General features: G+C 43.8%; 1 protein-coding gene across 6 annotated transcripts in view; it reads left to right on the forward strand.

Annotated features, from left to right (window-relative positions):
• Positions 1 to 12400, forward strand: part of PEAK1 (pseudopodium enriched atypical kinase 1) — a 113038-nt gene that overhangs the window by 76296 nt on the left and 24342 nt on the right. For 5 of the 6 annotated variants that reach the window (XM_017816871.1, XM_017816872.1, XM_017816873.1 and 2 more), the window contains 3 exons: positions 288 to 3560; positions 10087 to 10203; positions 11992 to 12188. In XM_017816871.1, the coding sequence (XP_017672360.1) occupies positions 400 to 3560; positions 10087 to 10203; positions 11992 to 12188 (3475 nt within the window). In that variant the 5' untranslated portion in view covers positions 288 to 399. The remainder of the gene's footprint in view (positions 1 to 287; positions 3561 to 10086; positions 10204 to 11991; positions 12189 to 12400) is intronic. The other variant, XM_017816875.1, reaches the window with a different exon arrangement.

A 12400-nucleotide genomic window follows, 5' to 3' on the forward strand; every position in this document is an offset into this window, starting at 1 on the left:
AGTCAAGAGAAATACTCTAAATTCTCAGTCGTTGCCATTTCTCTCTCTCTCTCTCTGCTTTCAGTAACACAAGGCTTAGCTGCCAAAGTTTTAATTCTTTATGTATGAGAAGAATGATATTTGCAACTTGTTTTTACATTTCAGTTACATGGTTTCATAAATTTATGTAACAAGAGAGACGCATCAGCAAAAGGCTGCTTCCAAGTTGTCCATAGTGTAGAAAATATAAGTACAGTGATCAAGCAGGTTTTTCCCTGTTCTCATCCTCATTGTCTTTTGTATTCCAGCATGATCAGTGCTCGAAGGAGTGGCCGTACTACGTGAGCAGAGTGGAAACATATGGATGAAATGCTTACCATGCACTGAGCAGCACGGCACCAAGCACAGAGCTCCGGGAAAATGTCTGCTTGCAACACTTTCACTGAGCACGTCTGGAAACCCGGTGAATGTAAGAACTGCTTCAAGCCCAAAAGCTTGCACCAGTTGCCCCCCGTGTCAGAAAAGAAGCCCCTCTCGCATGGAAATCTGAAACCCAATGCAAACCAAAGCAACAGCCAGCGGGGGAGAAACAGCGGGAACTTCCGACCGCCCGTGGCCAAGAAACCCACCATAGCTGTGAAACCCACCATGATGGTGGTGGATGGGCAGGGGGTGTGTGCCGAGATCAGCACGCTGGAGCAGGGGGAGAACAAACCCCTGCCCACGGGGTGGAACCGAAACAAAGCGGCCTTGAACAAAAAACCACTGAACAACAACAACGAAGAGGAAATCGAAGGTTACAGCCACGTCTCCAGGCCTTACGGCAACAACGAGGGGGTGGGGAAGATACCAAATAACAATAACAACGGACTGACAGAAGTTTTGAAGGAGATTGCAGGTTTGGACACCGCACCTCAGCTCACCGGCAATGAAACGAACTCAAGAGAAACCTTCTTGGGAAGGATAAATAATTGCTATAAAAGGTCATTAGAAAGAAAGATCCCTCCGAGCTGCATGGTGGGTGGAATGAAGGACTCACAGAGTAAGCACGTTATTCTGAGTGGAAGCACTGAAGTAATAAGTAATGAAGGTGGACGTTTCTGTTATCCAGAGTTCTCTAGCGGAGATGAGAGTGAGGATGACACGTTTTTTGGCAGCATGCAGGAAGAGCATGAGAGCTGGGACGAGAGTGATGAAGAGTTGCTAGCGATGGAAATTCGCATGAGGGGCCAGCCCCGCTTTGCCAACTTCAGAGCTAACACCCTGTCTCCTGTGCCGTTCTGTGTGGACAAAAAATGGAACACTGTGCCCCTTCGGAACAAGTCTCTGCAGCGGATCTGTGCAGTAGATTATGACGACAGTTATGATGAAATTTTAAATGGTTACGGGGAAGAGACTGTGATTCTCTATGGGCAAGAGAGCATGCAGAGTATGGTATCGTCTGATTCGACGTCTCCTGATTCTTCTCTGACAGAAGAGTCTCGTTCCGGAACAACGAGCAGTTCTTCACAGAAGCTCTGTAATGGAGGGTTGTCTCCCAGCACTCCTCAGGACCTCAAATTGATCGAACCGGAATATGAAAGTCTCTGTGACGATCAGCAAGTGAAGGATGTGTCAAAAGCGCCCAGAAATGCTCCAAAAAGTCTAGAAACTCACAAGGCAGTCCTTGCGCTTCGACTGGAGGAGAAGGATGGCAAAATTGCTGTGCAGACTGATAAGCAAGAGAATAAAAGTTCTTCAGATGTTGCTGGTCAAGCAGTAACTATTAATTTGGTGCCCGTGGAGGAGCAAGCTAAACCTTACAGGGTGGTGAACATGGAACAGCCAGTGTGCAAGCCATATACTGTGGTGGATGTATCAGCTGCCATGACCAATGAATGTAAGGAGAATCAGACTGAAACCTCAGAAACCAAAAATGCATCATCTAACCCAAGCTCGCCGGTAACTCCAGGCACACCTGTTGCATCCTCTGCAGCATCACCTGTACGTGTTAATGCTAACCTGAAAAAATCCAGTGCAATCAGATACCAGGAAGTGTGGACTTCTAGTACTAGTCCAAGACAGAAGATACCTAAGGTGGAGCTGATTGCAAACAGCTCAGGACCTTCCGTTCCTCCCAGGAAGACAAGCCACAAGTCAGCTCCTACTTCACCTACAGCTACAAACATTTCTTCAAAAACTATCCCAGTTAAGTCTCCCAATTTATCTGAGATAAAATTCAACAGCTACAACAATGCTGGCATGCCACCTTTTCCTATTATCATTCACGATGAGCCCACTTATGCCAAGAGTTCCAAAAATGCTATTAAAGTTCCTATTGTAATCAATCCGAACGCTTATGATAACCTGGCTATCTATAAAAGTTTTCTAGGGACCAGCGGGGAGCTGTCCATCAAAGATAAAACTACCAGTGTGATAAGCCATACATATGAGGAAATAGAAACAGAAAGTACAATAACTGAAGCCATAGGCAGTAAACCCGCTGAGTTGTCCCAACCAAAGGGGGTGATGAATAGCTCTGAGTGCAGACTGGGTTCTGTGGCTCAAAAGGTCCAAGAGTTCAACAGCTGTCTCAGTAAAAGCCAGATATCCCCACAGAGAAGTCACAGTGCTGACCACAGCTCCCCATCAAAAGCTCAAAAGGCGACACAAGAGCCTGCAGCGAAAACAGACGTAACGCCGGAGGGTTCTGTTGGCAGCAGTGGTGGCAGAGAGAATGCAAGCACGGTGCTCTCACAGATTGTGGCTTCTATCCAGCCTCCACAATCTCCTCCAGAAACACCTCAGTCTGGACCCAAGTCCTGTAGTGTACAAGAACTGTATTCCTTACCTCCGGAGGGAGACACTCCTAAAAACACCCTGGTACGACCCAAATCTCTGTTTACGTCACAGCCTGAAATAGAGTCCTCCAAGACGGCGGAAAACACGGCTGGGAAAGTGCCGAAAGATCCGCTGTCCCAGCTGGCTGCCACTCCCTCTCCAAAGCCAGCGCGAGCCACCCCGAATGCCACGAGTCCTCAGGCAGAGCAGGCACCGCCGTTCCCGCCCCCACGCTCCACCTCCTCACCCTACCACGCCAGTAACTTGCTGCAAAGACATTTCAGCAACTGGACCAAACCCACCAGCCCCACCAGGTCCACGGAGGCCGAGTCGATCCTGCACTCGGAGGGGCGTCGCGCCGACGCGAAGCCCAAACGCTGGATATCGTTCAAGAGCTTCTTCCGCCGCAGGAAACCCGACGATGAGGAAGACAAAGAGAAGGAGAGAGAGAGAGGGAAGCTGGTGGGTCTGGATGGAACTGTCATCCACATGCTCCCCCCTCCCCCAGTTCAGCGGCATCACTGGTTCAGCGAGGCCAAGTCGGACTCCAGCGAGAAGCCCTCCATCGTTTTCATGTACCGGTGTGAGCCGGCGCCGGCTGAGCCCAAGGCTGACCTCCCACCCAAGGGGGGAGTGGAGTCTGCCATCGCAGAGGCACTGGCAAAAGACAAAGGCGAAGCGCAGGAAAAGCCTCCCAAGAGCTCTGAACAGAACCCAGCGAGCCATTCCTCACCACCTCAGATTCCCAAGAAAATCCCCAGGTACTCCGCTCGGCTCTTTCAGTCGCTTACTCAGTTATGAACTGTCCTGTATTTACTGCCGAAAAGGGGGGAACCGAGGAGTTTTGCTACATGAAGTGTAATTTTTTCAAAGTATATTTGTTTTAGGTAACTTAGAACATGTTTTAAGAATCTCTCCATTACATTGGATATCAGAAAAGTTCTTAAAAACTTTTTAGAAGCAGTAGCTGATATTTGCAGTTTGTCTTGGAGGTTCACCAATGTGTCACAATAGTGTTCCATTGATTCAGATCCTTTCTCCTGAATTTTTACTTTAAGAAAGTGTTTGTATGTTATGGGAAACCAGAGAACTTCTCTGCAGAAGGAGAAGGCAATTATTGAAAAGCACAACAGAAATTAAAAATCTGTGGCTCTTGAAAGGTGCAGTGCTCAGCTTGATGCTGCACTGCAACATCACTGCAGCATCCCAGAATAAACCATGGAAAAAATTAGAGTACCTATAAAATAATCTTACCTCTGTCTTGCAAGGCCTTTAGCAGTGGACATGCTTTGTCCCCCAGCAGGATTAGATGCAGTAGAGCTGGTCACAGCATCATTTGCAGCCAGTCACATGGGCACAGTGTGCATTTCCCTGAGTGCTGACCACAGCTGGGGATCTGTTAGAATATGTCTTCCAGTGTTATTACACAAACCAATCCCGAGGCACCTTCAAACTTGCATTATCTAATTCATTATAAAAGTAACCTAATGGTAGGAAATTAAAAATGTTGTAAAGTGTGAGCTGTGTGTGAGCCCCAGAAAATGCATCATGGCAGTGCTCTTTGGTTTTCTTCCTCCATATTTTGTATAAGAAAGCTGTGGTGTTTCTTAGTTAAGATAGTTTTAAAGTTGACTTAAGCTAACAGAAATCACTGGGTGAGCACAGTTAGAGTTTACCATAAACGGATTGCCACTTGTCCTAAAGTAAAATAACTTGGTTTTCTTTCTCCACTCTCTCTACAAGAAAATTGCCAGCAACCCTTGGTCAGAGTGCAGTCTCTCTAGACTTGCCCCAAATTAAATGGGGAGAAGCAGGCAGCTTTAGGGCAGGTTAAAGAACTGGAGGAGTTTGTGCTCTCGACCCCCTTTACAGGAACCCATTTTTTCCCCTGTATCCAGGGGAAGCTGGAGAAAGTGAGGTTGACTTTGATTGCGTTGCCATCAGGAGATTCTCTTGCTCCCAGCTCCCCAGTGCCCCCTCTTGTGCTGCCAAGACAGTCCATGTGGTCACCTGTGCTGAACCAGACAGGGGAAGGGATCCAAGAGGGAAATAACCTTGCAGGCATTTTTCAGCCAGATCAACTCCCTGGTGTGCCAGGGGACAGGCAGGGAGGAGCAGCTGCTTCTGCCAGTGGTGAGAGGGCAGGAAGAGTTCCTGATTCTTGCACTGCCCTGGAGATGGTGCTGTTGGAATGTGTGATATTCTTGCCCTGTGACTGGAGCACCTTCTGCCCTCCCTTTTGAAGGCAATTTGTCACTGCTCTGTCTTATTCACTTACTCCAAAAAGTATGTTTGCTCTTTAGTCTTCTGCAAGTTACAGTGATGCTGGTTAAAACCACGTCTTTAAGTTTCTCCTGGTGAAAATGGGAGTCTCCCAAATGTTAGAACTGGAATTTCTCCTTTCTAACAATATTGTCCTATTGTTTCTACACATTTCAAAGGAAATACACTGAGATGCTCAGAAATACATTGTGGGAACACTGGATAGTCAGTAGCTTCATCCTTTAGTTTTTATATTCAGGTACTTTGATGCCTTGAGTTATTTGGGGTTTTTTAATTAATTTTTAATAGTCTTAAAAAGACCAAGTGAAACCTTATAGTGCCAAAAAAATAAGAGGGTTTTTTGTTGATTTTTAAGGGGTTTGGCTTTTGTTTTTAATATCCCAGTAGGTGAGAATCAGGATTGCCAAATTCCATTTTTGCACAAGCAGGAGACATAACTGATGAGATGCTATGCTTGGTTTGTGTGAGCTCTTCAGGTATTACTGTGAGGTTGGTGATAATTCAGGCTAAAATAAGAGCATGACAAAGATGTTGAAAATCTTGGGTTAAGCTTGCAGAGGCTTAGAGGAGAATGGAAGAGCTGAAGATACTGATCAGTGAACAGGACACTTCCCTAACTCAGGATGCCAAGAACAGTAAACTCACTGAAAAAAAAAAACCCAAACTGATGACCTGGAAAATAAGATAAGCTTTAAAAATGGCAGATTACTGGGAGGTCTTGAAAGCAAATTAAATAAGATGCAGTATTTACTTACTTTGCAATGTCTTACAAAGCTGCTGAAGATTGATAACCACAAAAGGACTGAAGGTATTTGAAGTTATCACTAGAAAGGGCAGTTTTTCCTTTGAACAGCACTTGCAAAATACTCAGTTCTTTGGAAAGCTGAAAATTATCTCTCTGTTATCCAGAGGAACTTGGTTTTGGTTTATCCATGTGATTGTTTCCTTCTGTGTGATGCCAGGGCACACATATGCTGGTTCAAAAGGAGCTAGCAAATGATATATTAAATTTGCCAAAAATTTGTAGATGGATTAATTTGTGCTAAAAATCAGCTTTGTCATTAATTGGAATGAAAATCAGGTGTTCTTAGAACACCTGTAGTTCATGAAGCAGCAGTTGTTCTCAGGCAAAACCTAAAATTGACCTCTGAAAGGATAACATGATGATATTTCTGGCCCGAGTCACTGTAATTGATGGAGGTGGTACAGCACAGTGTGCAATCCACTCATCACAAGTTTAATAAAAAGATTCTTCAAAGGCTTTGTTATCTCATAGATCAGAGCGTTCCCACTGGAGTTTCACGAGATTAAGGCTTCTCCTCTCCTTCATTGAGACATCTCTGCTCACACCCAGCAGCAGCTTTTTAGATTGAGACGTTTCCCAAAAGCAAAGTGCAGCTCAGTGTCCTGCTGCTTCCTTGGCTGTCTGCATGAAGGGCTGAACTGAATCACCCTCAGAGCCCAGCTCCCCTCACTGCTTTAGGTGGCAGAGCTTTGCTAATCCTGAATTTCCCTCACTGCTTTAGGTGGCAGAGCTTTGCTAATCCCGAATTTCCCTCACTGCTTTAGGTGGCAGAGCTTTGCTAATCCTGAATTTCCCTCACTGCTTTAGGTGGCAGAGCTTTGCTAATCCCAGTGCAAGTGCCCCCCCACCCGCGTGCACAGCCACCCCCACTGCAGTTACACATCAAACAAAGAGTTTCCTTTCACAGATACAAGTCAGCCATAACTTTCCTTTATGGGATCTTTGGCCCAGACTTGGATGAAGTAAAGATCAAACTGTGTGTTTCCTGAAATACTTCCCTCAGGTAGTGAAGTCTGTATATTCATTTTGTTCTGGTTCAGGTAAGGAAGCATTTTTTCCTAGCTAAAGTTGGGATTACCAGTCTAATTCCCAAAATTATGTTAACTTTTGCGAAAGGCTTTGAGTTCGTAACCAGTAGATCTGAGCTCTGTGTCTAGAGGAATAGGAATGTTGTGATGGGTCACTCAGTAAAAACATTGGGAATTGTTGTTCTTCAAAAATGTGGTCATATATTAAAATCAGGGTTACATCCAGAGATAGGCAGGAATAACCACCACTGCCACATTCCACTTCAGCATTGTCACTGATCCAGTCCTGCAGATTCCACAGCTGCTTCAGAAACTGCTTGGGAAGATAACAAAATCTGTCAAATCACAGAAGGGCTCCCTTTAAAACAAAGTCCCTCCCAGTTTGGAGGAGCTCTGGTCTAATTCTTAGGGTGAGGTTCTCACCTGAATCCCAAACCTTTCAAGTACAGCTTGCACAAACTGATGAGGAGAATGCAAGGATGTTATAGATGAAAAGAAATTTCTTGCTTGAGCAACTCTACTGAAATGGGAGAAATTTTAGGTGGATCAACTCTCCCTTCTTGTCAAATCTCTGTTGGTTTGCTTTTATCTGGATATCAGCAAGCTTTATCTACCTTACTCAGCAGTGCTTTTAAAAGCATTAACCATTTATCTTACACTATTTCATCAATTAAAAACATGTGAGATTTTCCTCTAGAACATCTCCATGCTGACAGAATTGGAAATGCTGTGTGTGCATTAAGCAATAAGTTTGGTAACGTTTTCTGTGGGAACTCGTAAACACCAAGGACTGATAAAGAACCAAGTAGAAGGGGTTTTACCATTTATTATTTTATAAATTTAGATTAAGAAATGGTAAATCTTGTATTATTGTTCTTAACTCCTCTAATACAGTTTGTAAAATGGAAAGAGCGAGAACTTAAAATGGATAAAGAAAAATATATTTTTTATAACGCACAGTTAATCTGTGGAACTCATTGCCATTAAGTTTCAGTGACACTAAAGAGCTTAGCAGGATGTCTTTAGTGGATTATCAAATGTATACCCTTTATCCATGCAAACATCACATTATACAAGACTTGGGGGGAAAAAAAAATAATATAAATTCTCATACTTCAGGACTAAGCCAGCTTCTAAATAATCAGAATTAGGAACTTTATGGCTTAGCTGTTTCAGGTTGTCATTTTAGAAGTTTGTTTCACTTTCCTCTTGGGTGACTGTTCCTGGCTAATGGTGGTGATGAGGAACTGAACTGCAGGAGCCACTGGAATGTTTTCTGTACCCAGAGTGCATCCTGGAACCTGGGCACTGATGGGCTCTGCTCGGTGTTTTGCAGGAATAAAGTGGTCTGTGTTCTGAGGAGAAGTTGCTGGGTAAGGTGGCCTTTGACCTCCTTCCACTCATTAACCTCTCTGCATTTTTTCTCCAGCATTATTCAGTCAGTGTAGGCTTTAGATTGGCTTTATTACCTTACAAGTGTAGGGCCTGAGGGGATCTCAAAGTGCTCTCTTTGACACTAAATATACGTACAAATTGCACAGTTGGTGCTGTGTGTGTGTAAAACTGAGTCATCTTCCTTGTCAGCCCCAACTGTCCTGCTGCCAGTGGCTGCTGCTGTGCTGGTGCACGCTCAGGGAGGGGATCAGATCTCTGCTGGGTCCAAGGCCACAGCAGCTTTTCTCTGTGTTTGTCACTTATTCCTGCCACTGGGATTTATCTGCTGTCTTGCACAGAACTGTGCTCCCTCAGCCTGGCCTCTAGACCTGACCCTCGTTGAGGAATACACTCTCACAGTCACTTCTTATAAGCATTGCACATTATCTCCCTCCTATTCCTTGCTATTTATTACTCACTGTAATTGAGTAGGTGTGCTCTGAATAGAGGAAAACACAGGTCACACAATATCTGTGATTCCAGTGTCCTCACCAGAATTAACACCCTACACAGGCAGCTTTCTGGATTCTTCTGTTCCCAAAAGACTGAGACAAGTTAGACCACACCATCCTTTGGCAATCCTCCAAGAGCTGTGAAGGAGGAGAGCCTGAAGGAAGGAGTTAGGGGCATTTGTCCCTGCAGAAAAATAACGCTTTTAAAACAGTTTTGAGCTTGTGCACATGTGAATGACAAGTATGTGAATTCAGTGGGGTGTTATCTGAAGGACAGTCATTTTTATGGCAAGTTTTCTTGCTGCACATAATCTCAGCTTCTTAGGAAAACAAACGTGTTCTCTGCGTGCAGAGGGCTTCTTCCTCCAGTAACTGGACAGTTGTTTAGTGTCAGCCTCTTGTGCCCGAAGGAGCAGAGTTCTCTAAGATAATTAATTTCCTATGAAGTTTGGTTTTGGAATAAAAAAGGGAAAAGAAAAAGACTTGGACAGAGGAGGCTGCGCCCACTATGGTAGAAGCTAAATGTGTGCTCTTATGCAAGGCATCAAAGAATCCATCCTGGCAAAATAGCTATAAATATCCCAAATAAGGAGATAGCTTTAAGTATCACTTGCTACCAACAAGCAGATAGAAAGTAATACAAAATCAGGCTTTAATGGTTCTAATCTCAGAGAACTGCTCGTTTATCAGCTGCTCTTCTCTTCTCGAAAACTGGTTGTTTTAACTGTTTCGTTCATGAAGCAAAAGCAACTGGGAATTTGGTTCTTGTAGCTCCCTGAGTGAGGATGGTTTCCCCTTCTGTTCCTCCTGTGTCCTGCCAGCTCTGATGGAGGGTTGCTGGGTCTCTGCACTGAGTGTCCATGAGCTGGGTCGCTCAGTCTTGGTATTAAGATCCTGGAAAGCATTTCCCCATGGATTTCATGACCTGCCATTGAACTGCTGGGCTTTAAAATGTATTCTTTTGAGGCACAGACTGCAGATCTGAGATACTCACTTTTAACAGTAGGTTAGTCTTAGTTCCTAAAACTCCTCTTGAAACTTGAACGTGCTTTTCCTTAAGTAATACCATGACTAAGGCCATAGCTGTCATTCCAGAGCAGTGATGTAGCAGCCTGTGCACTGGATTTCCTTCAGGGAGGCAGTGGAAGAGTTAAGGAGGCAGGGCTGGGGCTGCCTGGCTTCCCGGGGCGCTTTGGCAGGGCCCAGCCCCAAGGTAAACAGAAGGTGCAGTAGGTGTATCACTGTGCAGAGTTCAGCCCTTGCTCACAGCTTGCACAACTTGTAGCACACCAGAACACTGTGGAATCAATGGCTCGCCAGAGTTTCAAGACATGATTAAAAGACTCAAGAAGGCCCTGAAAGAATTTCCTTTAATGGGGAATTGTGTGAGTGAGTACAGTGGGTGAGTTGGTATTTTTTTTTTTCCTTCTTCCTTTCTAGCTGTTGGTTTACTTTGGCAAATGGCTTCTGAGCTTAGGTTTAGTGTATGTGCTTGCATGTGACTGGTTTGGAGAATGAGTATGTTCTGTACCTCACCAAGCAATACTAAAAAAGTTCCTCTGAGATGTGATAACTTCTGGTTTGTGGCAATGACAGAACTGTAAAGCTGTTAGAACCTATTTCTTCTTAAAGAAAACATTCCTGTTGAGGAATGCAGGTATGTATATTATTTACAGCATTTACAAGTCTTCAGTTAAATTTCTCCTCATCTTGAGAGCCTCGTTACTGCTTTAATTTTATGTCTGCTTTCCTCTGAAATTACAGTAGGTTAACTCTTTAATGTGGATATATTTATGGCACATGGAATGTTCCTCACACCATTCCTATGCATGGTACTAAAATGGAACAAAAAAAGGTTTCGCTGATTAAAGATTACATCCTTTTGAACTTATGCCATTTTTTTCTCTTTTACTAACAAGTTCTAATGAGTTTGGTTTGTGTCAGCCTGCAGTTCAAATTCATGAGTCTGAGCAGAAACAGCATGTGCTCACTGCACTGTCCTGGGGCTCCTGTCATGCAAAGGACTGGCATGTTTTAACCTTTGCAGTCAGGGATTGCTAGAAGATTGTGTACCATGATTTCCAGGATTTTGGCTTTGCCATAGAGAGAAATATGCCTATAATTTATGTTAACTCCTTCCAGAAGTTTTAAATGTTTAGCACAAAAAATAAGTATCTGTACAGATACATGATGTGGTGATCATCTCCTGATGGAAGTGTGTTACTCCTGCCCCTTATGGAAGTCACAAGTAGTTAAAATTCTTGCTGTTGAATTTGATCAGGCTATAGGAATGAGAACTAGAGAACAGCACATTTGGCTGTAATGAGTATTTGTTTCTGTGAGTGAGAGAATGTAAAGGCATGGAGATATTTTTGCTCTAACATGTTTTTGTGGCATATTACTGATAATTGCTGCTATATTTTCAATAGGATTAGGGGGTTTTTATTAAATCCCGACCATTTTTTCATACATATAATGCATAATTTTCAAATTATACTGCAATAAATATATCCGTGGAAACTGATTAAATCCACAATTTTCAGAGCTTTGTGCTATAAGTCATCACCATTTGATTGAAATTCAATCTTCCTAGCTAAGAGCAGGCACAGAGGAATGTGTTCATGGCCTTTTGCAGTTGGCCTAATGCAGGTGGATTTTAATCATGGCTTAGATGAGGTGTGTTGCCCAAAGTGTTGGTTCCCAAAATCCTACCAGTATATGAAAATCTATCATTTATTTTTTGAGACTTAACCCCCCTTTCTATACCTTGTTATCTTTGGTTAAAGCACAATTGTTCCAATTGGTAAAAAGCACCTCAAACTCTGCTGCTGTCCTGAGTCCCACACATTTTACCCGGGGTCATGCCTGCATAAGTATGTGCACACGGATGCTGATTGTAGCCAAGCTGTAAAACATTTTATTATGCCTTGCTATCAAAGGCATTCATTATTATATTCCATGGATTATTATAATTAGTATAATAGTAACTAACACGTTACTATTTCAGTCACAAGTTGTTTCTTCTCGTGAAGGAAAACTGTCAAAAATTGTCCTTAAAAAAGGGAGGGCGAAAGAACTTGTTTCTTTACGGGTTCATTCCCCCTCCTGAAAATGCCTCACCTGGTATTTTGCCGGGAGAATCTCCTGCCCAGCTTTGACCTCCAGGTGATTTTTGTCCTGTTTGTTTCAGTCAAGTGCCCGATGACACGACCCTGGAGGACTTGTCCCCTCGTGTCCCCAGAGCCGTGTTTGTGAAGCAGGACAATGGTGGCAGCGCCTCCGTCATTCCCGTGTCCTCGGCGCGTCCTCCGCAGGGGGAGGAGGAGAAAGAAGAAGCTCCACATTCTCCCAACTTAAATACCTGCAGTGCCACGTACAGCAATTTAGGTAAGTGTGCTCTCACGGAAGAAAATATCAGTTGGATCTGATTTTGGATCCCTTTCCAGGGTATGAGGAGCCTTTTCTTCTGAACAGCTCAATGCACCTTCATAAGGGGAGCTCTTAAAGGCTGACTTTTTAATATTGATAAATAAAGTTATGTTGTCTCCTTCTGTGATCACAACAAGAAAGTGAAGATTCAGCAAACTCAGAGGTTTGTT

The sequence above is a fragment of the Lepidothrix coronata genome, unplaced genomic scaffold (assembly GCF_001604755.1).
Source record: "Lepidothrix coronata isolate B3197 unplaced genomic scaffold, Lepidothrix_coronata-1.0 Scaffold58, whole genome shotgun sequence".
Taxonomy (NCBI): Eukaryota; Metazoa; Chordata; class Aves; order Passeriformes; family Pipridae; genus Lepidothrix; species Lepidothrix coronata.